Source organism: Prinia subflava, chromosome 3 (genome assembly GCF_021018805.1).
Source record: "Prinia subflava isolate CZ2003 ecotype Zambia chromosome 3, Cam_Psub_1.2, whole genome shotgun sequence".
Classification (NCBI taxonomy): Eukaryota; Metazoa; Chordata; class Aves; order Passeriformes; family Cisticolidae; genus Prinia; species Prinia subflava.
Genome location: NC_086249.1, coordinates 100,393,997 through 100,420,898, shown reverse-complemented (window position 1 = coordinate 100,420,898; position 26,902 = coordinate 100,393,997). Strand labels below are relative to the sequence as shown.

At 37.5% G+C, this 26,902-nt stretch overlaps 1 protein-coding gene across 5 annotated transcripts in view; it reads left to right on the top strand.

Annotated features, from left to right (window-relative positions):
* The window catches only part of CASK (calcium/calmodulin dependent serine protein kinase), a 190,190-nt gene extending 165,278 nt beyond the window's left edge, over positions 1-24,912 (top strand). For 2 of the 5 annotated variants that reach the window (XM_063393041.1, XM_063393046.1), the window contains 9 exons: positions 1,882-1,950; positions 3,332-3,367; positions 6,164-6,360; positions 6,952-7,067; positions 11,874-11,954; positions 12,048-12,128; positions 13,550-13,752; positions 15,555-15,638; positions 21,202-24,912. In XM_063393041.1, the coding sequence (XP_063249111.1) occupies positions 1,882-1,950; positions 3,332-3,367; positions 6,164-6,360; positions 6,952-7,067; positions 11,874-11,954; positions 12,048-12,128; positions 13,550-13,752; positions 15,555-15,638; positions 21,202-21,378 (1,044 nt within the window). In that variant the 3' untranslated portion in view covers positions 21,379-24,912. The remainder of the gene's footprint in view (positions 1-1,881; positions 1,951-3,331; positions 3,368-6,163; positions 6,361-6,951; positions 7,068-11,873; positions 11,955-12,047; positions 12,129-13,549; positions 13,753-15,554; positions 15,639-21,201) is intronic. The other 3 variants (XM_063393044.1, XM_063393042.1, XM_063393045.1) reach the window with 3 other exon arrangements.
* Positions 24,913-26,902: the final 1,990 nt, after the last annotated feature.

Here is a 26,902-nt window from a genome sequence, read left to right as displayed (position 1 = left end):
CTTCTAATTTTGAGTCTGGTATTTTTTGAAATAAAGACCTATCCCTAGAAAATTAAGAATCTAAATGCCTTTGAAAATGTGACAGAACAGCCTAATTATGTAAAAGATAAAAATATGTCTCTTGCCTAACTTGTTGGATTATATCTGACAGTACTGAAATCAGCAATAGCACTGAAAATGTGTATTTTCCTCAGTATGTTATGATGAACATTTGCTTTGAATAATATGCTATCTTGTGTTGAGAATTGCTGGAGGAATACAAATCAAAACATTCTCAAACCAAGAAAATTTCCTTCAAAGGCAAAATCCTTCAAGACAGTCCAGAAATAGTGGCATTCTCTAAAGTTGTTTTTCTCCAAATAATTTGGGTGCTTACATCAATTTCCAAAGCTTTCCCTTGCTGCCTTGCTAAACCATCACTAACAACAAATCATAACAAACCGTATTCTAAAAAGGTAGTTAAAACTGATTTTTCACCTCTTGAAAGTTAGAAAATAGCAGAGACAGAATTGCAGAGCAAGCAGAAAATCTCTTTATAAAGCAAGGAAGTCACTGCCTTTTTGAAAAAAGTTCTCCTGGTTACAGTTTGATAAAGGTGATGCTGATAATCCATACACAAAAGAAAAAAAAGGAATATTGATTCCTTTAGACTTTTCATTTTTTCTTTTTTCTTTTTTTTTCAGTAATGAATGGTTCATTTGCTCTCATTTGAATATTTTAAACTTGTTGTGCTGCAGTGATTTTGTAATTAGAATTAGAGCTGATTTACCCCACTCTGTTACACATTGCAAATACTTGTGGGAGGCAAGTTTTGTTCTTATGTTTGTGGCATTAATCCCTGATTAATGTTGCATGAACAGTTTAGCCCCAGGTTTTTAACTGTTCACAAAAGGTACTTGTATTGATAAAATATGACAAGGTTAAATCTGTTTGCTTAGAAAACTGTTTTAGCCTTTTTTCTTTGCTGTCCTTGATGATACACAAAATGGTCAGACATTCCTAAGCTGACCTTTGACATGGAATATTATATTCCAGAATTCCTTTGAGGGTAAAAGGAATTTTTTTTAACAATGTATGAGTGGATTATTTTATTTTCAGAAAAGATGGCTCAGTTATCTGACCTCATGGAATTAAGCAGTATCCAGTCAAAATGGCATGTGAAAAAGATTGCTCTGAAAAACCCACTCAGAAATTCCAGTTATCCTTCCTGGAGAATTTCCCAGTGTGAATCCTGTGTCTGAAGTGTAGGGCCACACTGGTACTCTGGGTCAAGGGAATTGGCTTTTTTAAAGTGCTATATTTTGGCAAGGTTTGATACTTCCAAGTCCATCCAAATGCTGGAGGAAAGCCCTCATTGTGCTGTAAAATGGATGAGAAGGGAGGAGAGAGAATCCAGCTTTCTCCTCAGGTGCCAGCCTCAGTGAGGCACTGCAGGGAGGTGCATCTTGCTGAGTAGAGACTGATCAACACTGACAACCACCACATAGCTGAAAAAATATTCAGAAACATCTTTAAAACAGGATATCCATCTTTAAAAAGGATATGAGTACTTAAAGTACCTGTAAGTATATTCCAACCAAGGCTGGTGTGTGACTGAGGGCTGGTAGCGTTGTTAGCCACAGGAGATCTCAGAAGTCCCAGTTATTAGAAAGCTGAAGGCAACATAAAAATAGTTATTATCTCATATAAACTAAAATGTCAAACCTGAATCTTAAGCTATGGAAAAGCTTTTCAGATCTACAGGGTTTGTAGTGTGGAAGCTTTCACAGATGAAGCAGCTAAGCAAATGGTTATAAGGCTGTGGATGTAACTGTTCTTTGAAATATATCTGTGTTCCTGTGATAGTGTTGTGTTGTTAATGAACCTTGTGTCTTATTTCAGAGAGATTCCCCCTCTACATCCAGACAGTCCCCCGCTAATGGTCATAGCAGCACTAACAATTCTGTTTCGGTAAGATTTCCAGTTCCACACAGAGAAAGTGTGAAAGTTTTGTTGGTGCTCATCTGCCATTACTGTTATACTTATCGTGTGGTCAGTGGAAAATTCTGTCCTGCTGAGAGAACCCAGGTTATTGCATATGTAACTCCCCATTTTCTTTTTTCTTTTTTTTTTCAAAAGGGCTTTTTCCAACATATTCTTTTCATTAAAAGCCATACAGTGAATTAAATGTTAATTACTGTACTGTGACACTTCAGTCATCCTTAAATCATTGTCAGCACTTTCCTCAAAAGTGAGCAGAGGTTTGAAGTGGAAGCTTTTATTTCCACCCTGAACTTTGGAAGCAGAGTTTGAAGGAGCAGTTAACGTGCAGTTGGTACCCCAAGACATTTTAGGTTCTTTTTGTTTTTTTAAGTTTTGTGTTTTGAGAGCCCTCTGGAGCGTGTACTGGTTTCCGCTATCTGAGTTAAGGAATTGGTGTGCTCTCTGCTGTCGTGGTACGTGCACATACTGTGTGAGACATGAGCCTTGCCTGGGTATGGAAAGCAAAAGGAAGTGGCTTTAAACTGCACTACAAACCAAGCTATTACCATCACATCTTTAACACAAAGTACTTCTGTTTTGTATGTCTTCAGGTAGAAAGGTGCTGTCGATCTCCTGTTCTTCCTAAAGTGCATTAATGTTAAAATCCGTGTTGTTTATCATTTGTTGTTGTTTGCACCAATGTGGTAACTGCACACGAGTTTCTTCAGTGAGTGCTGTCAATATCATGAGTTCGTGGGACTAGCTAAAAATGAAACAAAAAAACAAAACCAAGTAACTATTTCTTTAACTATTAATAAAAATTGCAACTTAGACATTATTTGCCACAAGGTAAAGTGCTTATTAATTAGTAGAATGAAAAATAATTGTGTGAATAAAAAATTTAAGACGTTTTTGTGGATTAAATTTAATTTATTACATGAAAGTAGTTGTAATCTTAATTATCAGCACAACTGATTACATTATACATTTTTAATCATAGGGGTTTTTATATTTATAATAGCCTCTCTCTTTTAAAAGCAAAACTTGATACTTAAGTGGAAAAGGCATTCACACAAAGAGCCTCTTTCACTTGGTGGTGCTTTTGTGTTGAAGATGCTGAATTATTTATTAAAAAGCACATTCTCTATCTGCTTAAACTTTTTACCTGCTTTCTTCAGCTTGCTGCTAAACAGCCTGGGTTTGATTTCTCTTTAAGAAAAAAGTTATTTCTAAACATGAGTCAATGCTTTATACTTTTGTCTAACTTACCATTTTACTGTAATGTAGTATGAATCACTAACAAACAATGTTATGTACCCTTAAAAAGTAAAATGAAAATTTCTTCTCCTGGGTTGACTTTATTCTGCAGGACTTGCCATCGACAACACAACCAAAAGGACGACAGGTGAATAGATATCCTCCATGGGAATTGTTGTAAACTTAGCTGCTAGCAAACATCCCTGCTTACCTTTCCCCCCTTCATATTCTGTATGTGCTGGACTAAAACATTTAAGCTTGGAAAATTTGTTCCATTTTTTTATTTCATTTTTCTTTTTAACTCATTTGTTTGTGGCTAATTCAAAATAGCTTTTTTTTTTCATGTGTCCACATGTGTGAGAGTACAAAGTCATTGTGAATTTAATTGGAGGTGTTGAGTTAGTTCAGAATGCATTAATAGACCTCGTGTTGGTCTCCAGTGACCTGTGCAGGTTTAATCTTAGAGGAAAGCTCAAATTTCTGTTCTAGCTGGAATGGAGACAAGTAGGGCAGGTGTCTAAAACTCTAAAATACTGTGCTGACAAAGATTGTAAAGCCTGAGCTTATCTGAAACTAATTATTAGCATTAACAAAGTTTTTCAAAGAAAAACAATAAGGACAGTTTCTGCTAAGGTTTGATAAATATGAAGATGGTCTTTTAAAATTTCAGTCCTAAGTCTCATATTCAATAACCTCCCTTAGCTTTGTTACCTTCACATGGTGGTTTTGCAAATCAGCACAGACCAAAGAAAGATCTTCTCTCTCCAGAAAATTCCAGGCAAGCACACAGGGCTGCTCAGAGGATTCCCTGTCTTTCTCTTTGCAATTTTAAGAATTTTTGTTCTTTTACTGCAGCCTCCAAATGAACACATACTGTCAAATGATTTGTGATCCTGCTCCAGTTATTTTTAGTCTTTCCAGAATCTACCTCTGATTTTTTAACCCCGTAAATCATTAGCCTCCTTCTCTACCAGGAATTTTTATAAGACCTCTTGCAGTTCCATTCAAGAAGTCAATCAGCTACATTAACTCTTAACTTTTGAGAATCTTTTTGTGCTGCTCTCTGGTTGAGTTGGCTGGAACTTCTATTACAAGAATGGTTTGCTCTCACTTCACTTCCAATTTTTAAAGCTCTCTTTGGTTCTTTCAACTTCCCATTTTCTTCTGAAGCTGCCTGAATGTAAACCTGGAGATGCTCCATGAAACACCTTCCAGACATTGATATTAGGTTTTTATTTGCTCCTCATAGGGTTTTTTCACTAGGAGAAGAAACTTTGTTCAAGGCAATAGCAAAATAATGGTGTTTCTCTTACTCATACCATTTATAATTATCTGATTTTTTCAAATTTTACCTGATTTTTCCTATTGAGCCAGCATATTTTTCTTGTCATCCTGGAAAAGAGTGAGGACTTGGCTAATTGATCTATTTTTATGAGTAAGGAAGTCTGTAATGTTCCATGAGCTGCCAATATATGGTGGGTAATGGCTCAAACTGGAGCAGAGACAGGGAAGTTTCTAGATAGTAAAAACAGTGCTGATGTTTCTAGACCTATATGAATAAGCTTCAGGCAAAATAAGAGATTGGCTCAATATTGATTAATTCATGGAAAACAAATTAGTAAGTAAACATAATTGGTTTCAAAATATCCTGTTTCTCAAGTAATTAAAAAAAGTTGGGTTGCTTTTTTAAATTCAATGCACAGCAGAGCAAGGGTCAGATTTAATGGATTAAAAATTGAGTTTATATTGGTGTTGTCATCTGATGCTCTCACTGCAAACCAATAAAAATACATCAGATGTGAGATAGAAGTGATTAGCCATTTTAAGTTAATTTTTTCATATGTGGAGGTGCAGATTGGATTACTTTTTAAAGTGCCATGAATAGTGCTAACATTGCATAGTTACAGCTATTATTGGAGCAGAATCTGAGCAGAGTTGAAAAGTGATTGTTACAGTTTCCAAGAAGGATATTACTTTGCAGTGTAATTGTTGGGGATTTTTAAATCTGGTCTGTTTTTAGTAGGAGAATCAGCAGTATGTGTATACAAGGCTGTCTGAGATGCTGTAGGGTGATGTTTGCAGTTCGTGAACTGTAGAAATTATCCATCTAGGGCATGACACTTAATTCTGATTTTAAGATTCTTAGGTGCATCAGGGCTCCAATTAGCAACCAAAGCTGGAGATCACTTTTATTTTTATTTTCTAGGGTTGAGACCTCAGTTACACACAAGGAAAGGATTGGCATAATCTTTTAAATTGTGAAGTCAGAGTCTGGATTCTTTCTGTTCATGTTCCTTAGAGAATAATTTGCTCAAATCATGAGTTTTATTTACACTGGAGCAGACTTTTGCTGAAAAACCCATACAGAGAATTTCCACATTCCTTCTGAGTAACTCTGTGATGCCTACAATACAGGACTTCCTAAAAAAGATTTTTTTAGATGTCTTAAATTTTAAAAACTATTTTTTAAGGATCACTAATAAAGCCAAAGTCCTTTATACTGTCCAGTAAAATTTCCTGTCATTAGAAATTTTTAGAACATACCATGGGACTTCAGTTGGAAAGTACACTACAGATTGAGTTGTAAGGTGCTGGCTTGTGTTCTGTGATGATTTGTGATAGTTAATAACTATATAATGATTTGTGATAGTTAATAACTATTTGAGGGACTCTGAGAGTCTATGACATTTTTGCTGTTCTCTATAGAATGTAGAAACCATGAGCTGTTGAAATAACATCATATGTCTCCATCATTTGCTGGAGGGGGCATTTTCATTTTCAACTATCACTTACGCTTTGGCACCTTCCTTTTTTTGTTTCTTTCTTTGCTTGTTGCAACCAATATGTGTAGCTGCATTCACAGATCAGATTTTCACCTGTTACTCTAAATACCATACCAATAATGCTACTGCAGTGTCTCTTATAAACTCTTTTTTTTTTGTAGATCTATGTAAGAGCACAATTTGAATATGATCCAGCAAAGGATGACCTCATTCCTTGCAAAGAAGCTGGCATCAGATTCCGAGTTGGTGATATTATCCAAATCATTAGCAAAGATGATCATAACTGGTGGCAGGGTAAACTTGAGAACTCCAAAAATGGTACTGCAGGTCTTATTCCTTCTCCTGAACTTCAGGAATGGTATGACTGAAATTTTCTATAAAATTGAACTTAGTTGAATTTTATTTCTGTCTTTCATACTTTTCATTGTTGTATAGCTAGCCTTTGAATTCTTTTTTCTTCCTTTCTTTTCCTAAGTCTATATATTTACTCAAATTGTGTGGTATTGATTTTTTTTCTCATGTATGCATAGCATTAAGAGTTACATGCAATTTCATATGTGTGATTACATTGAAAAGATAAATTCCTGTTAATAAACAGGATGTTTATTAACATTTAATTAACACAATGTTAATAAACATTGTGCTTTCTGCTGTACTGTAGGAAACTAGGATTGGAGATGGCTATGTGCAAACTGGTTATATAAGAGGGTCAAATTAATTTCTCTTTCAGCTTCTAATCAGGGGTTTCATTAGTACTGCTACATGCAAGTGCTGCAGGAATTGGGTTTTAGCAAGGTATCAAGCAACAAGGTCATTTAAAAAAAGTGTTTAAAAGTTTTAGTGTGCTCATGTTCTATTAAAAAAGTCTGGTTTTCTAATTCATTCTATGCAGCTTTTTAAAGATCCTTGATTACAACAGAAAATGTTTTTTTTCTCCTCCTTATGTCAGGCGAGTTGCTTGTATTGCCATGGAGAAGACCAAACAGGAGCAACAGGCCAGCTGTACTTGGTTTGGAAAGAAAAAAAAGCAGTACAAAGACAAATATTTGGCAAAGCACAATGCAGGTATGAACAAAAAATGCAGGTATCTGTAACAGGTTACATTTTCTGCAGTTTAAGCCTTGCCATTAATTAATCAGCTGGCACTATTATATAAACCTAATGAGTTACTTAGGAAAATATAAGTACAATTCTAATTACGCCATTACTCTGCTTGTGCTTTGCTGTTTGAGCAGAGAGCTTAGTCAGTGAGAGGCAAGCTGCCACCAAATCAGTGCATCATCGTTTATCCTGATAGAGGCTTAGATTGTTTGGGGGTTTATGTTTAAAGCAGCATTAGAAACAAACAGGATATGATTTTTGCAACCTATATAACTGTACTGTGCTCTACAGAAGACTGTTCTGTGGCATCCTTGTTAATATGTATTTATAGTTGCAGATTACATATGTGCAAACATCATGAAAGAGCATTTTTGTTGAAGTGGTCCAGCTGGAGGTGAAATAAGAGCAATTGCATAGTCAGTGTGTTATTCTACAGCTACCAAACAGAGCCAGCTGTGGGAGTTTATCCTCCTTGCAATGATTTCTGCCTGAATCCTGAGTTTGGGGCTTCTGTTTAGACTGCTGAAAAAATGAATTGTTTTAGAAAATTTTACAAGTGTGGAGTAAGAGATCCTTGTCAAGCAAAATCCATTTGTTTTAGTAGTAAAGAAGACAGACCCCATCATTTATGAGCTGAATTTGCTTCTTTTCTTCTTTTAATATAAAATACTTGATGTGCTGAAACTGCTTTTCAACACTTTTCTGTTGCTTCTGCATTGATAGCACATTCTGTGATGCTTATGTTGTGCTCCCCTGAGAGACTTGCAGAGATTTTTATTAGAATCAGAATAGATACCTGTCCAAGCATTGTAATGAAAGTATTTTATGTTACATTAATTTCTGGGGGTATTTTTCAGTTGCATTCTTGAACGCACCAATTAAACAGTATAAATCCATATTTTCGTGTATTTATCTTTACCTGCACAATGTGTGCAGCATCAGAGCTCATAATATGTAATATTATATATTATTGTATATAATGTATAACTATTACAGAGTATTTCCTTGTCCTTAAAAGTAATTTGAAAGTAAATTCTCAGAAAGTCAAAGGACAGTAATTGTTGTTTATACTCTTTCAATTCAGTGTTGCATTTAAAATGTTCACAGGTGAATATAAAACTATTTATTACCCTGAAAGCTCTCACAAGCAGAGATTGAAAACTATAAGTAGGTTCCTTCCTTTTTCTGGTGTAACACCCTGCTTGTTCTAATGTTTCCCATTCATTGCAGTAGCACTCAACCACATTTTAATAATTATAACAAAAGCTGTGGAGAGTAAACTGGATTTTATGAGCCACAGTCTTTATAATTATAATTTATAAATTTATATTTATAATATAAATTGCTCCCAGCACACATTCCCACAGCCTTCCTCCTCCCTTCAGTTGTGGCCATGCTGTGAACTGGATCAAGAACAACCAAAAAAACCCCATGGATATTTTTTTCTTTAGGGCAGATACATTTCTTGATGCAGCTCTCAGTGCAAATACAGAACTAAAAGTGTCTGTGTGAGTAAGCAGGGCCTGCTACAAGGGAGTGAGCCAAAGGAAGGATAGCCAGGAAAGGAGAAGGACCAGGCAGCACTGTAGGAGCAGAACTAGCTCCAAGATTTTCTATCTTAGTTAAGTTAAATTCCTGAAAGGAATCTAGGCTTTGTAGTCTTGACATAGGGAAACAGTTTGGAGTAGATTTATGGCTCTTCGATTCGCACAGTTCACCTGCCTTCACCAGCAGTGTTTTATCTTTATTTGCTTTATATCAGAGTAAGTGTTTGCCAAAAATTAGAAATATGAACATTAAAAATCATGATAATGACCATAAAAGAAATTGTTCCCTTGACAATACAACTTTCCCTTTCCCCTAAGTCAAAAAGTTAATGTAAGCACAGATTGAAATCAAGATTTCTTGTAGAAATATTTCTGATCTCAGTGTCCCTGAGGTACCGAAGGTGATACCAGTAATATTCCAGGGAATGACACCAAATACAGGATATTCAATATATGAATACTACAAATAGCTTTGGTGCTCATGTGAGTTCAGATTTAACTCAGGTGGCACTGAATTCACACTCTTTAAAGTGCTCTGTCACATCCAGGATTGTTAGTCAGACACATGGCAACACTGGCCCTTGCACTTCTCAGTGCTTCTGTTTCAGAATAAAAACCAGATCTTTTCCTCTTTTCCAAAACAAGCATAATCATTGTCAAAATGTTGCTGTTACAGGAAAGTAGAATTGATTTCTCTTATGTCCTAGTATAAAATTAAATAAATTGATCAGCAGGGTGTTATCTATTTGGACTTGTGTGTTATTTTTCTCTTAGGGGTGACACTGAACTGGGGTGCTGAGAAATGACCCAGTGAAATCATTCATAGTCAACTCAGATTTTTGTGGCCAGCTAATGATTTGAGAGCTGGTGTGGTGTTTGAGATACTAGTGGAAGTAAAAATGAGATTATTCTGCAAATCAGACGTACTGTATGAAGTAAACAGGAGATGATTTCAGTTGCTTTTTAGAATTAGAAGCAAATGCATTCTCCTTTACAGGAAAAATGTAATCCTGTTGTTCTTTCCTCCATGCTTCATATTAGAGTATTAGGCAATTTCATGATCATATGTTTTATCAGTATAAAGTCAGTTTTAAACCAAAGCCCACAGAAAAAATGAAATATCTTTTCCATTATTAGATTCACTGACATTTTTATAAAATGCTCTAGAGACATGCTGCAGTGATATCCAGATACATTTTTATTTATTTTACTGAAAAGTTATTGCAGGGCTTCAGAAAAGAACAGAACATACCAGAACTATGCTCCATACTATGCATAATGTAGAAAATTGCCAAACTTTTATAAAATATGTTTATCATTTCTTAATGTGATTTATTTGCCTTGTGTTTAGACTATTGCATGGTAAAGTTTATTTTGTGCATATACTTTTTATTTTACTAATATATTACAAGCCATATCTCAATGACCCCTGTACATTTTTCATGCTGTCTTACTCCCAATGGCCTCTGTGCATGTAAGTAACCTGTCAAGTGACAATGCCTCTTTATTTGCTTCTTACTGTTTCCTTTCAAGATCTCCTTTTCTTTTAATAGCTAGTAACACAGAAGCATTGAAGTTCAGTCTTTAAGTGTGCCCTGTATTCCTCCTATCTTTGTATATTAAGAAATTAATCATTTTTCTTTTGCATTTGAGAACCCCACAATCATTAGTTAATTCCATGTAAACTGAGACACATCTTCTCCATACGAGTACTTTGTGATGAAGGCATTAATATGTGTCATTTCTGATGTTTGTTCCTGTTGTTTGTATCTAACATAACATGGTTTTGTTCAAGAAGAAAATAAAGGATTGAATTTTTTTTATTATAATCATTATTATTATTTTTCAATGGAAAAAGACACTTGCAGGCTTAGGTGGTTAGCATGGTAAAGCTGTTTAGTGTGTTGTAGATCATTATTATGAAATGAATTATTAGTTTGTTTAAATACTGTGAAATTGCAAGAAGGACAAGAGTAAGAATTCCATCATGAAATGGAAAAAAAAATTGATTAAATTCTTGCTTTAGTATTTGGGGAAAGGTTGAAAGAGATTCTTCCTTAGGATGAAATTCAAAATGCTTCAAATGGACTAGGAAGTTTTCATATCTGTATCTTTTCAATACCTTCAAGAGCTGAGTGTGTCAATTGGCTGATTTGTAATTTCACCAATTCAAGCTGTTGGACTTTCAGGTATAAAGACTGCCATCAAATTGAAAAACTGAGATATCCACACTCATCCTGAAAGATGGATATAGCTGAGGTGGATTCACTCAGAGATTGCATAGGGAGCCTCTCCTCCCTCCTTTTCATAGCATGCAGAAATACAGAACTGAAAACTCTTGTTTGTTATTCTGCTCCACAATTGCTGGTTGCTGTAATCTTTACAAATATAAAGAGCTGCCTCCTGGCTGCTGCTCTCATTAGAATTCAGCAGGAGTTACCAGAGATGATGTGTCACTGGGCACAGGAGGAATAAGCTGTTATTAATGAACAAAACTTGATTTGTCAATCATTATATTCCCTGGCAATTGACAACAGATTGATAGGCATGATGGAATTCATCCAATTTCAACAGCAGTTGAAATGATATCTGAAATAATGCTTTTACAATTTTTCCCTAAATATGCTGGAGGTTCTTTTCTGTAATGCCATCACTTTCCATTAGACTTCTTCATTCTGTCACGAGTTTTAAAAGCATGTCAGTTTAATTAGCACGTGTGTTTAAAGAGAACTCTAATTACAAGTAAGTGGTGTGGTTTGAAAGAATAAATACCACAAAATATTAACATTGTGCATTTCTCATAGATCTTGTTAAAACATTATTATGGAAGTATCCCTATCTTCAGTGTAAATAGATGTTCTCATATTGTATTCATGTCAGTCACTGTCTACAGATTTTTCTTTAGTATTGCTATTTTTTAGGAATGCAAACGTGAATGGCATGCTGTTATAGCTGATTTTTGTGGTCTGCTGAACACTGCATGAGAGGACATGCAAACTTTGCTGAGCACCTCGGTAGCTTTGTTACTGTTCTTAACAGTTTTTTTAAGTGAAAACTCTTGTTAAAATTGCATAAGGAATGAATGGTTTTATTTCCATAACATGTTACTTTGTATTATAAATCTAAAACTTGATAAAATTATAATTTGTAGCAGAGTTTGTTGTCACCCTTCCTATGCCTTTTTTTTTTTCTTATCCTTTGGGGCTTTCTTTTTGTGTTTTAGTGTTCGATCAATTAGATCTCGTCACATATGAAGAAGTAGTAAAGCTGCCAGCATTCAAAAGGAAAACACTAGTCCTACTAGGTAATCTTCAGTTATATTTCTGAACATAGCATCATAGTTTTGAAACCCTTCTGGTGGAATATTTCTAAGTGATGTTTTTGTGTTGTGGATCAGGTGCACACGGTGTCGGAAGAAGACACATAAAAAACACTCTCATCACAAAGCACCCGGACAGATTTGCCTACCCCATTCCTCGTAAGTAGCAGGGTGCAGTGTGCTGCAGAATTGTTTGTGTGCTCCTTGACAACACCCCCTTGTTGTAGTGCCTGTGTTCAGCTCAGCTGAGACAAATCCTGCCTTAAAAGTGGGAGCTGTGTAGGACTGGGTGTGTTTCTTTGGCTCTTTCGAAGGGCAGGGTGGAAAATTAACACCACTTTTGCATCAAATGTTCCTTATTATTCACAAAACTTCTTGTTAGGTATACTCCTCTCCCCCCCAAGTGTTTGTTAATTTAGAGTGAAGGATAAAAGATTTCTCATTTTTAACTGTGTATAATTCCCATGAGAAGAAATATGAGCTGGATTTAGAGGAAACCTCTAGTGTTTTAATTACTTTACACAGCCAGTTCGTAAGGACTGATATTGCCCTAAAATAAAGTTTCCAGAGATAACAGTAAGTAAAAGAAAACACAATTAATTTCACTGCTTACCAGTGGGTTGTTATACAGAGGTGTTTTCCCTTCATGACAGTCTCAATACTCTGCAGGAATTACAGATCCCATTATGTGATCTCCTGGAGGTACATCCTTTTTCCTCAAGCTAAGCACAACAAAAGATCACCCAGCCCCTACCTGTCCACTCTGTTTCAGACTGACCTCAGAAATGCCATACCTGGCTCAGAAGTGACACTCATTGAATTTTCTTCACAGAAATTAGTTATTTTATCTGCAGATGCTTTTAAAATGGACTCACCTATACCATGATGAACATGCCTTAGGTTGCCTGCATTAGGTTCCTGCTCTGTGGAAGCACTGAAATTGTTTCACTGATTTTATAAGACTAAAAAGATGCATTTTCTGCATTCCTTTATGAAACCATGGTGTTGCAGGTAGCTTTTGAGATGGGCCTTAAATTGGGTGAGGAGTTTGGGAGAATGTTTTATGAAGAAATTACCTGTATACTGAAAAACTGATCAAAAGGATCAGGTCACACACAGTGGCAGTTAATTCTAAAGATTAGTAGGCCATACTTCTCTTACCACATAAGTTTGTAGAAGCAATATTTTAAAAGTATCTTATTCCTAAGTAGCTTTCACCTCTCTTGACCATGGGTAATCAGGTTTTTAAACTGCTTTTTAGACTTAGCCTTTTCACACTGATAAAAACTTCTAAAAAAAGGAAAACGCAGAAATGTTTTTAGGACAGAAGAGGATTTAGGAGAAATATGAGTATCTTAAGTTCAGTAGACCCTAGGGTCTCTACTCCTGCTTTTCCCACACATATCCCTCAAACTCCTGCTTTTCCCAGTGCCTGTCACTTTGACTGCCTCATACTTCATTGCTCTATATGTGATTTGACAGGTCATCATTGAGAGAATAAGTATTGCTAAACAAGCAGGAGAAAGAAGCCATATATAACCTTAATATTGCTTCTGTACTAAAATATTCTGTATTTTCAGACACAACAAGACCTCCAAAGAAAGATGAAGAAAATGGCAAAAATTACTACTTTGTATCACATGACCAAATGATGCAGGATATATCAAACAATGAATATTTGGAATATGGCAGCCATGAGGATGCAATGTATGGGACAAAACTGGAAACAATACGAAAGATCCATGAGCAGGGACTAATTGCAATACTTGATGTAGAACCTCAGGTAACTAATCAGAAGTGCATAAAAATGGGACTCGTCACAAATCCTTCAACCTTATTTCATTGAGATGTTTTTATTGATTGCACACTAGGTAAGTGCTGCATAGAGAGATGTGAAACAAAAGTCCTTGGACCACCAGGATATCAATCTGTGGAATTCTGGTAATCATATGGTTAGAAGAACACAGAGGAGAAAGAAAAATCAGACTCTTAAGAAACACTAGTAGTTTATTTATTCATTGTAGAAAATTTGTGGAAAGTTCTGATGTATTTCCTTTGAAACATCTGTGTAGTCATTACTTTCAATTCACAGGGATCTGGGTTTATATTTTGTGAAACAACATGAATATAGACAATTGAGATGTTTATATTATTCTGGCAGATGGAAGGAAATGGGAGGAAAGACAGAATTGTGACCGGTGTTATCTACTTAAATTTGCTGACTTGCTTCTTGTTAGTGAATAGATTCAGGAAGTTCAGATTTTTCTAAGAATTTCACAACAGAAGTGAGATACCTGACTAAATTATTTAAGACATTTCAGAGTATCTTGGTGTGGTGGTGTTCTTAAAAATAAAATCCTACATTTAACAGCGTTCAGGGAGAGCAGCATGTATAGTTAGTTCAAATGGAGCAGCTGTTAACAGCAAACTCTCATGAAAAACTTTTTCAATATGCATCTTTCAAGAGCAGTACAATTCTCAGGAGTGATTTTAATCTTTGTTAGAATGCATTTACATTTGGTAACAGCTGTCTTTGCCACATTTCCTCCAGCTGGTGTCCAGCAAGCCACTTTCCTAACCAGCTTCCTCATTCATCCATCTCAGCTCATTGAGGCCAGCCTGTTTTTGGATTTACTGCTGATTTTCTTACACCATTTGCCTGTTCCCCCCTGAGCACTCGTAGTTTTATGGGTTTTCTTGCATTTCACTTACGGGGTTTGTCTCTTGTTTGGAGCAGGGTGGCAGAGGTGATTCCTGTTGGTGGCTTTCAAACAGCAGAGATGAAAACCTTTTATCTCAGGGAAAGGGTGGATTGTGGGAGTTTTGTTTTGTTGGTTTCTTTAAAAAGAAAAGGCTTTGGAAAAGACAGGAAATAGAAAGAGCAAAACCAGAGTGACCTTTAGGAATCTTTATCTTGTCCATCCCTTTGAGTTCAGCTGAGATGTTTAACCCATTGTCCTGCACTTCAGTCGAGCCCAGATCTGTGACAGAGTTCCACAGATGGCAGCTCTGTGTCACTCAGCTCATTAAGGCAACTCTGTAATGAGAGCTCTTCTCTTTGCCACAGATTTGGTTCAGGAGATTGGAGCTGTATTTACTGCATTTAGTGCTATACTCAATTTCTAAACATTTCAAACGTCTGACATCACATTTGCAATTTTTAAATAATAATTTTGGAATAATGAAATTTATATTCTGATCAATTTTCTAAATCACAGTTGGCTCTTTTCCCTATTTATGGCATGACTGATTTTTTTTACGTGGCATTTTATCAGTCAGTTTAAGTGTCAACAGAATTCCACACTCTTTGAGAATGTTTGGGGAGAGACACTCTGAAAATGCTAAAGCTTCTACTGTCTCATAAACTCACTTTAATTAAGGATATATATATGTTTTGACCACCAAAAGTGTAAAATAATAGAAAAAATTAGGTGTCTGTATTACTAAGGTCTTGACTCCAATTCAGTTAAAAACAAATCCAGCATTGGTAGATCATGAATTTATATCTTTTGCTTGTGTGACTAAACTTATTTCACATTGATTGTTGGAGGTTTCCTCTAAAATATCTGATTTTTTTTCCCCTAGGCATTGAAGGTCCTGAGAACTGCAGAGTTTGCTCCTTTTGTTGTTTTTATTGCTGCACCTACGATTACCCCAGGCATTAATGAGGTATGCCACGTTTCAGTCTGGTGTCCTGGCAGAGGCAGAATTAAGGAGGAGATTTAAATGTGCAGATCAGACTCTCTAATTGTTTCCTTGTCTGTAAATGAAGAGGCAGAAAAATAATTGAATAACAGCTTTATTAAGTTGGATGACATACATTTATTGTTTATAAACCAATAATTCAAAATGTGGCCTTGAAGAGGAAGGATCCATGTGCAGTATTCTAAAAGTACATATTCTTTTATTTCATTTCCAGCTCAAAGATCCATTTCCAAATCATTGGCACAAATTACTCAACTGTGAGTTACAATGCCAGCACTGATCCCACCTTTAGCTTTAGCATTTTCCCTGCACAGCAAATATGTATCAGAAATAGGCTTATTCATTTTGACAACTGTCCTCTAAGAATTGGAAGCTTTGATCCAAGGGATAATTTCTTGTGGAATAATGCTAAGTATCCCTGGAGGTCCACATCATACATTTCCTACTTAGTTTTTACAGGGTATCTGCTCTGCAGATTGCTGCTGATTTCAGGGATATCAAGCAATTCTGGATTTAGCTGACACTAAAGCAAACTACTTTCACAAACACTTAATTTGCTCAGTCTTCCTTAAACCATGACATTAAAGTATTTAATCTGTTGGATTTGATCGTGAATCTGTTGCAAATATCCAAAATGTCTCCTTGATCATCAAAACACAAAGTCAGAAGCTGTGTCACTACAGCAGGTTTCTACAGAAATGTAATTACAATATCACAAGCGTGAAGCTGTGACATCAACTGCAGAGGCTTGCAGGAAAAGAAGGAGCAAGACAAACATATTTAAATGCAAATACTCTGAATAATGATTCAAATCAAAAGTAGAAAGTGAAGATTTTTGGCCTCAAGCTGGAATTTTAAGGACAACTCAGGCATTCTGCTAGTTCACTATGATACTTTAGCTCTAAATTGGAATTTTGTCAATTATTAAGCACCAGTGCTAGAACAAGCAGTGAAGGAGGGATAGGAAGGGGAAGAAGGCTCTGTTCACTTTCACAGCATTCAGTTCTGTCATTTCACTGTGTCTTGGTGGTGCACACCCTAATGGCACAACCCCAGAGTGTGAAAACAAAGATCTCTCAGCACAGCACAACTTGCCATGTTAGTGAAGTGACACTTTATGTAAACTGCTGGTGTCATGCTGTGAATTGGTACAGTCTCGATAAAATACTGGAATTTTGTTATCTACACTGAATTTTTCTTTGTGTAAACAAATAGCATTGCCATACCTGTCTCAGCACCCAGATGTCTTTCCTTGGCATCACTCATCTGGCAGTGGTACTTAAATTTTAACCCTCCACTTGTAGGATGTAATACAGAGATACTTGGGACAGTTCATATGAGGGAGAAAACATTTTCCCTCATACACTGGGAAGAGAACAGAAATGTGCCTTTTGCAGTAGTGGTGGGGAAGTACTTCATGCCAAAGAATTAAGAGAAGTAAAGTATTGTGTTCTAAGTATTTGCATTCGTGCTGTAAAACCTGTCTTTATTTTAAGCTCCTGTGACAAAAGTCTCTGTGCCTGCAGGGTCTCACCCAGGCACATGAATTGCTGAAACAAGGGCACACCTAGAAAATATGCTAATTTATTAATCAATTAAAATTAAGGAAAGGGAGGGGCAGGTGATGGCAATAGCAACAGACCTTACCCAAACAGGATCCCGTTTTTCAAGGTTTTCTGGGCAGATAAGCAAAGTGTGTCTGTGTGGTAGCAGCCTGCAAGGCAGCAAACAAGGCTGAGGAGTGTGTGTTTCCTATTTCCCATTCATTCTTCCTTTTTGAAAAGTTCATTTGCATAATGAGTGTCCTTTTCTGTTGATCCTCTTGCCCTGCCTTGTTTTATTTTACTTGAGCTTTTTGAGAACACTTTTGTAAATGACTGTCCTTTTTTCCCTCCCCATGTTTTCTTAAATTTCATCTTTGCTTTTCTTTTCATTTTCCTGCATTCGTACTAATTGTACATAGCTGCCAAAATGGTGCAGAAAACTGCCTGTAAGTACCAGCTAGGGGCTCCCAAGGTAGTCCTGGTTATTGCAGTAGTTCTAGAATGTAGATATGCTTGTTCCCATGCAACATTACTTCTGCCATTGGAGTCAAAATTTAACGTAATAATGACTTTTGATACCTGCACTAAAATTAACTGCTAGTGAAAAAAGGGCTATGGAGTAAAATTTCTACTCTTACAGATATATATCTGAATTTTGTGGTAAAATGAGTGCAGAGGCCTGATCCTAACAGTGTCTTTCTCTTGAGACACTTTAGCCTGTCAGAGAGCACACAAAATGTCTCAGTATCAAGGCCCACACAGCAAGAGTCAGAAGACAAAATATTGTCCTTTCCAGTGAATGTAGCAGTGCACTGTGAGCAGTCCTGCAAAGAACCAGACCAATGTAAATCACACAGGGAATCTCCCAGAGTGCACCCACCTGTCTAATCACAGAGGAAGCTTAAATCAGATTGTTGTTGTGCTAAAACAACACAGAGAGAGTGCATCAGAAAACCTTGGAGTGGTTCATCTTTCCTCCAGCTGTTCCTACCTCCATTGCCCAGACAGCAGCAAATGCATCACAGGCTCCATTTGTTTGATGTAAACCTTATTGAGCCAAATTCTTCAGACTTTTAGCTGTGCTTCCTCCCTTCCTACTGCCAAAGAATAACAGGAATTTTTCTTAGCAAGTGTGGAGCTCTCCAGCTGTTTAAATTGAGAATTTCTTCCTGTTGAAGCAAAACTGGCAAAGGCCTGGTGGTGTTTACACATTGTCCTCTGCCTTAGAAGGGAATATTGGTAATTTCTTGGGCTGGGCTTTGATTGTCACAAGTGGCAGCTGTTGTCCTGTGCACTTTCAGGCCAAAAAAACCCAGCCCTCAGAGAGTGGAGATGCCACTGGTGGTCTTGATGTCCATGGGGCTATTCCATGGATAAAGCCATGTTTCCCTGCTTTCATCTGTGGTGGGAAAGGAGAGATTAGGAATGTGAATTGAATTAGGAGGAAAAGATAATGGACACACTGCAACTAGACCCACATAAAATTCTCATTGCACAAGAGCTGAGGGAAGAGGAAAAGGCAGATGTGCTCCCAAATGTTAAATTTCGGAAGTTGTGGCCATTTGTCTGTCTGCAGCTTGCTGAACATTTTGATAAATACCTTCTTTCTTGACACTGTTGAGAGCACAACTGCTGAAGAATTTCCTTCTTGGAACGTAATCTGGGATGTTCAGTATGCAAAATTTATTTAAGACATTTTAGAGGAATTGAGAGGAACTTACTACAGCAAATACTTTGATTACAGCTAGCTTCAAAGATGAGTTTTGGTATTTAAATCTTGCAGACTCAGAGGAAACAACCAAGTCTGACATGTACAAACAGATGCTGTATCACAAACACAGGTGAAATCTAGTCCCAGAATGAAACAAAATTCAAGAACTTTGGTCTCTTTTCCTTTTGCTGAGCTTAGGAAAGTTTGAACCTGTTTGAAACTTATTGTAATGGCCTATCCCAAACTTATAAACCCCTAAAAGCATATGAGCAAAGTAATGATTTACATTTCCTACAGGCTGAGAAGTTTAGATATTCCAAGATACAGACCACTTTGATCCTGGTAAAGTTGGATCTAGGAGAAGCTAAGTCAGAAAAATACTGAAATTTAAGGAATTTTGAAACATTTCCTTTTGTGGAATCTGTGTAAGGTACTTTACCAGTTGGCTTTTTTTTAAGTTGAGATAGCTGTAAGATTTCTAGGTTTTCATTGTCAGTCACAGTAAGATAGATGCTGTAATGGGAAAAGTCCATACCTGTAGGTAAAACTAACATTGATGGGAAATCTGAACAATAATTCAAAATCTGCATAAGGACTTAATAGTTCTAAGGCTTCCAGGGGCTTTTCAGGTACTGCTAGCCCTGAGTCACAAGATTAAAACTCTTTTCAAGGTGCAGTATGACTTGGACAACACAGACTAAAAATACAACATTAATTTTAGCTGGATACATTTAAAGCACTGAAAATACTCTGCAGGACAAGTTACTGACCGTCCTCTGCAGGTTAATTTAAGCAGGAAAGGCTCAATGCTCAGCTGATATAAATGGATGTCTCTTTTGGAGTCTGTGAGAAGTTAGAAGTTTACCCAACTAGAGTTTTGGCTTAAAGACACTTGGGCCATATGAAATATTTCACAAAAATATTTAATACTAGTATTGATCCACATTGTTCTGTTTGTTAATACCATGTATTAAATTTGCACACACTGGAATTTTCTACTGAAGTTCCAGGAGCTGCTGGTGGTGCAAAATGGCCCATACAAGGAACATCCCTTGTACAGAAAAGCGTGTGAGGAGTATTTGCCTTACTTGGAATGAAATTTGTAATAGTTTTCAAGTGAAGACAACCACACCACACAGCCCCCTCCCCATCTGAGGCTGCAGCTTCAGGAGAGAAGCAGAACTGTAACTTTGGGAGAGCACTTCTCCTCCAGAAGTGGTTGGTTTCATTGCTGCAGGGAAGGAGAACTGTCTCAGAGCAGGCTGTTTCCCTGAGGGGACCTGAAAGCTGCTGTTCCACAGCTCCTTGTCACTGTGATTGCAAATACTTGGGAAGCTGAAACAGATAAAAAAATAAAGGTGGAGGTCATCTTAACAGCCAGATTAAAATTTGTTTACAGAATAGTTTCTAGTGAAAAAGCTGTGGGCACTGTGTCTGTACTTCTGCAATAAACTAAACCTCTGTTTAGGAAAGTGTATCCCAGCTGATGGATGAAGCAGTGAGCCTGTGGATACTGCAGAGCAGCAGGAGTCATTTTGTACCATATCCCCCCCAAACCTGTGGGACAGGAAAGACTTGATTGCTTTCCTGTGGCTGTTTCAAGGTTCTTGAAAACAGCAAATGGGTTTGTTGTTTTTTAATTCATAAGGAAATTTGCAGTAAGAGTTCAGACTTAAGGCAGACAGGGCTGCAGAGCCCTGGGAAGAAGCTTTTTGCATCCAGGATGTCCCAGGGGCTGGCAGTGCCCTTCTCTGAGATAGAAACCACAGAGAGCAATGCAGAGTGAGAACTTCCTTATCCATACATGGTCATTAAAGGAAGCAGACCCAGAAGGTTGGTGTTGAACAGAAAACATTACGAAAACTGGGAACAGCTGATACCTGACAGCCTCTCCCCCTCCTCCTGTTTCCCATGTTCTCTCTGGGACATAGGCCCAATAGCTCCTACTTGTGCACCGTGTCTGATTTATTCACGTGTGGTCTCCACTGCTGCTTTTCCAAGCTTCCATCCTCTACCTTGCTTTTTTAACTCTAGAGCTGTGTTTTGTCTCCGAGAATGTCAATAACCGAGCGCTGTTTGAGTGTCAGCTTCCAGAGGGAAGCTGTGCCCTTCCTCCCACGAGATTCCCATAGCTGTAGGTGGGAGAGCTGAGGCACCTCGACCCCCTGAGGCCTTTCTGCCCCTGTCCCTCTCAGCTGAGAAGCTGTTGTGGAAGAGCACAAAACAATCCAACATTTCTTTTCTCCCGTTTTCTCTCCCGGCCGCCCGACAGGACGAGTCCCTCCAGCGCCTGCAGAAGGAGTCAGAAATCCTACAGAGAACATATGCACACTACTTTGACCTGACAATTATCAACAATGAGATTGATGAGACCATCAGGCACCTGGAGGAAGCCATCGAGCTGGTGTGCACAGCCTCCCAGTGGGTCCCCGTCTCCTGGGTCTACTAAACCGGGAATGAGAGGATTGAGGAGAAAAAAGAAGAGAAAAAAAAATCTGTCATTACTGGGAACCACCTCATACATGGAAAACCTCTTCGTTATTGACCTTGTGTCAACAGGTCTTGGCCCCTAGAGACTACCTAGATGTAGTGTGACCTAAAATATAATTATTGTCATGTCCGAATAGATAGGAAGAGGGGGAGAAAAAGATGAAACACTAATTTAAAGAGACAGTATCTTTTTTTTAATCATTTCTCCTAAACTTTAATAAAATGTATCTTTAAATATATGTATTATTCAGTCCTTTGGAATGTTATATTTTTGGAAATCATAGCTTTTTATTTCAAGGGCCCCTAAAAACTGCACAAAATAGATGCTGCTTTCTATAATCTATTTTAATAGTAATAATAATATGATTCTGTTACCTTAACTTGGGGGTGGAACACTACATTCTTTTTAGAGTCTGATTTTATGGATTGGAATACTTTGCTTTCCTTTATTTATTTGAAGTAATTAGTCTAGTGGTTACGAAACAAATTCATAAATTTTAACGGCCTTTTTTTTTTCTGCGCTTTTTTTTTTTTTCCCTCTCCTAGGATAGTATTTTTCAGTACTTTTGTGTAACATCCAGATAATGTGATACTGTCTCTTTGAAGAACTCTGTAAAAGTTTTAGAAATCTGAAATTGGGTCTTGACTCTTAATGCATGTGGACAGTCGCAAGCGTTCATGCCGTTGGTGTATCTGTGTTGATAAAACCTGTAATCTACAGCAAAGTACATTCCGTTCATGGGAACACGTACCCAAGGGAATAAAGCAAAATATTATTCTGACTAAGTTGTAAACCTATGCACATCCCTTGCATTTTGGGCAACTTTATAAAAAAAAACAGAAAAAAAAAAAAGAAAAACTGATTTTTATTAATAATAATCATGTAGTGAAATGTGTTTGTAATTTTGTCTCAATTTAATTTGTTGTAAGGTGGGAGGGGGCAATTACTGGTTTCACCATTTCAGATCTGTGTTGTCTGAGAGTATTAACGTTTTAATTAAGTTGAAGCAAAGAAATGCTGATTTTTAATATGTATGTAATTGTTTAAAGATGCACACATTTTAAAAGAAAATACTGTGCAATGAAGAAACCAGTTTAGACATTGCGATAAACTGACTATTCCAAAAGACTCATCTACAACAGCCCTGTAAATTCCTTTAAAATGGTAATTGACTCTACAGTCTGACCAATTTTTTTTATTTTAAATATACTTCCTTTTATGTGTTCAACAATTAAATGCTTTTGGGTCCTTCATTTCATCACAAGGAGTTTCGAGAGCAAATCAGTGACTGTGCAGTGAGGAAAAGTGTCTTAAAGTGTGTAAGGGAAGCCTTTGTAGGGGCACAGTCTGTCCCAGGGGCTCTGTTCCTCCTGGATCAGCACAGGCTTCCTTCCACAAAGTTGGAATTAGGGCAGAACCAACTAAAAAAAATGTAACCATGGACTGACCTGGCACTTCATTTCCCTTCTTCCTGCTCTTGCTGGCCCACACGATTTGCATTTTCTCTGAAAAAATGGTTAAAGGCAGCAGGCATTGCCACCTCTTTTTAGGTGTCAGAAGTACACTGTTCCTGAAAATGACTTCTCCTCAAAGGTTGGTTGGCTGTGCTGTTGTATAGTATGAATTCTAGTGTTTATATTAAAAGGATACAGTGATACAGGATTTTTCCTCAAAGTGGAACTTTCAGCTGGAATTGGTCCGTGGGCTCTTCCAGTTGTTTGGGACCATTGCATGTGCAATCAGAAAAGGGTTCTCAAGGTTGAATCTTTCTCACAGGGGTAATTCTGTTGATCATTTTCTCCTGCCTACTCCTTCTGCAGGTCGGGTGGTCAAATCTGTTTACAATTCTTGCAAAATCCACAGCTGAAATCTCAGTTTGGCTGTGCCTCCTCCCACCCAGCCAGGGCAGGCAAAGATGTTCATTTCCTGCAGCATTCATAGCCCAAGGGAAGGGAAATTCATCCATCACTTCACCCCACCTTGCTGAATGCCCTTAATGCCACAGCTGGAGTCACAATTCAGTGGCTGCATCCCAAAACAAGAGCTGTGCCCGAGTCCCTTGAGTTTGTGGTTTTGTGGGATCTAATGGATGAGTCCGTGTGGGCCTCGTGCACAGGAGGGGAATGAGGGAACTGTCAGAGTAGCTGTAGGTGCTCATCTGTTCTGGGTTTAGTCCCAGAAGAAGGGGATGGTGCAAAGTGAACTATTTAGTGAATAAGAGGTAATTTTTCCAGTGGTTATGTTGTTTAGTCCTGGGTGAACCGTAGCTGGTGTCCTGTAGGCAGCTGCTGCAGTGAGTCCACACTGGCTGAGCTCGTGGAAGTGACAGGTCCATTCACTCTCAGAACTACCTCTTTTCCCAGCAAAGCACAAAGATGGGAAGACCTGCTGAAAATCAAGCAGTGGAGTGTTTCTGATGTTAGAATACAAACTTCTCTGGTGAGCATTGGTGTCTGACTTCAGTGACACGTTTTTCATCTCAAATGTTTATGGCATTAAACAGGTAAAGTAATTTTGATAGTTCAAGTATAGTCCATCATAAATGTTTTAACTACACACTTTTGACTCTGTTAATGTGGATTTCTTGGAGTTTCTGTGTATCCAGCTCATAAGGAAAGAAATCTCACAAGGCCCATGAGGGTGCTTCTGCCTTATGTAGATGACAATAAGTAGTGATTTTATGTAACTAATACCTTTTCTTCTCTTAAGTGGAGCTACCCTTCAGTTAATGCTACACAGTAGAAAGATTGACCTGGAGAGCATTGTTTCTTCTATTATTTTATTCACATTGTATAACCTTTTATCAAGAGACAAAAACTGTAAAGCACATCCTGTCTTGCCTCCTCTTTGCCACAAGCCTGTTTTCCTTGTAGAAGCCTACAGTAGCAAAAGATTAAATTGGAAACCCCACCTAGGCTTTAAGTTCAGCAGATCCACAGCACACAGTGAGCTCCATGAGCAGATTTCAGCACAGTCCCAGACAGAGCAAGCCCAGGACTTGTCAGTCTGTCCAATCCTCCCACCCTGCTCAAACCCCTCTGAAGTGTCTCTGTTGTTTGTGTGGTACATAGAGGGCAAAAGGCTGCAAAAATTGAGCTGGAAGCTTCACCTGCATGGGGAAGGCTCGTGCAGGTGCAAAGCTGATGTTAAAGTTTTTTTATTTTCTTTCAGTCTCCCAAGTGGAGAAAGGTCCTCCTGGTACTGTAAATATCACTGCGTAATTTAGAGCGCCTCATGGACTTCTCTAAATTTATGCTGAATGTGACCTCAGAAGCAGCCCTGGGATTGGGAAGAGACAAATGTTTCTGTTTGCCCCTTTTATACTTTATTTTTGTACAGGGGCTCATAGATTTGTAAAGAAAACTTGATCTTATCAGTATGCTGCCTCTCAGTCTGACTGATGCCTGTGATTTCAAGGTGTTAAGTTGGTCCAATAAATGTTCATTAATCTCTGCTTCCATTTACCTAATAAAAGTACACTAGGTTACTCAATGTCTCAGAGTGGTAAGATTATTGCATGGAAATGGTAGCCTAGCTTAGACTCCTGGCCACTGCCAGATGGACGCTCCAAATCTCATCACTAAAACCAAATTCTGCCATGTGTCTTAGCTGTGGTTTTCTTTTTGTATGGTTTGGTCAAGGACAATGCAGTGCCACTCCTCTCTAAAAGAAAACATCCCTGCCTACCTCAGAAACTTCATGAAGGTTGCTCAGTTGATTTTGAAAAGACAACATGAAAAATGAGGTGTTGCAACCTGAGCAACATTGGGCTGGTGTGTATACTCCAAAAACTGGGTACTAGAGCCACTAGGAAACATTAATGCACAGTCTAACCTGTATTTGTTCCATTTTTGTTCTTTTTTATAAGGAAATTATTTCAGAGTGCTGTTACTTAAAGAAATATTTAGAAATGCTGCCAGAGCTTCCAGGGGTGCTTTGCAAATCTGCATTTCAATCCTAGATGTAAACAGTTCTGGCTCCATTCTCTTCCACTGCAGATTAGTATTCAGCAACTTTAATGAAGGCTGTTAGAACTCAATCTCAGGCTTTAAAATACATGGTAGAAAAGGATTTTTGAAAACTATAGAAAAATATATATATTTCCTGACTATAGTAAAGAGTTACCTGTTTTTATAAGCTCAATTGACAGAGGATGAGCTAAAGCAGGCACCATAAAATGTCTGCTTTTTTATGTAAAGCATATTCATTTCTTTAATAAACCTGTCTGTCAGACTAATTTCTTCTCTACCTTTAATGAGCTCAGAGATAGTCATAACTCTTACCAAGGAAACTGCTGCACATTATGTCAAATAGTCACCTACAAATCAAAATATCTGCACAACAGGAAGCCCATCACTGACATCACAGAGAATAAAAGTAACTTCTGAATTGTGCCTCATGTCTACACTGTGGGGATAAGTGCACAAGCTTAGGGTAGAGGAGACTCTTTTTACTAATACTACACAAAAAAATACAAAGCCACTTCCCACATTTCAATGTTTGCAGTGTTTGGGGAGTTTTTTGCTTACTGATAGGTAAGTGCACCTGTAGTAATTTCTACTTTCTTCCCTTCAAATGATTTAAGAGTCTCCTGCTCCAATTCTGTGAAAGCTGAAGCAAGCACAAAACACTTCTTGACTCCTCACAATTCAGCCTCAGAGTTAAGCCTCTTTCCCAGACCTGTACATGAATAAGTAATTAATTCTTACCTGAGGAATACATTTCTCAGTTAAGATTTTGGGCAGAAAGTTCATGGTTTCACATCTAATCTTGACCTTTCCAAGCAAAAACAGAGGGAGGGGGAGAGTGTGGAGGAGCAAAAAGGTCTCATGACCTCTGTAGCTGTTCCCTCCTCAGTGATGTGATGGCTGATCCCAGAGCCCCAAGGGTCACATGAGGGGGTGCCCTCATCCAGTGGCCACTTGATGTTGAAGAATTAAAATCATACAAAAAGTTGGTTTGATTTTTGTGGTTATTTTGGGTAGGGTTTTTTGTTTGGTTTTTTGGTTTTGGTTTTTTTTTGGTTTTGTGGTTTGTTGTTTTGTTTGGTTTTTTTTTTTTTTTTTTGAGAAGCAAAGTATAACAATTATTATTGTTATAACAATTATTATCTCTTTCTGAAAACCACAAGCCAGCTAATGAAAACCTAAGCCTCTTGCTCAATAATTAGTGTCATTCATTGTTTCAATGACGTATTCCAGTACCAATTCTGCAGTTTTCTGAAAGTAGACATTTTATTGACAGTGTTAGCAACACTTGATGGAATTTTCCCAATCACACTGTTTGTTTCAAAGGTCTTCCTCTAACCACTAATATATAGAGAAATCAGGGTTGCAATTTATTTTAAAACCCTTCATTTCATATAACAAATCTTGAAGTTATTGCAATGAATATAAATAACTTTACATGTAAACAAAATTAAAAATGGATGGGTCTATCAAGTTTCTATTCACATCAGGAACTTCATCTCCACTAGCCTTTA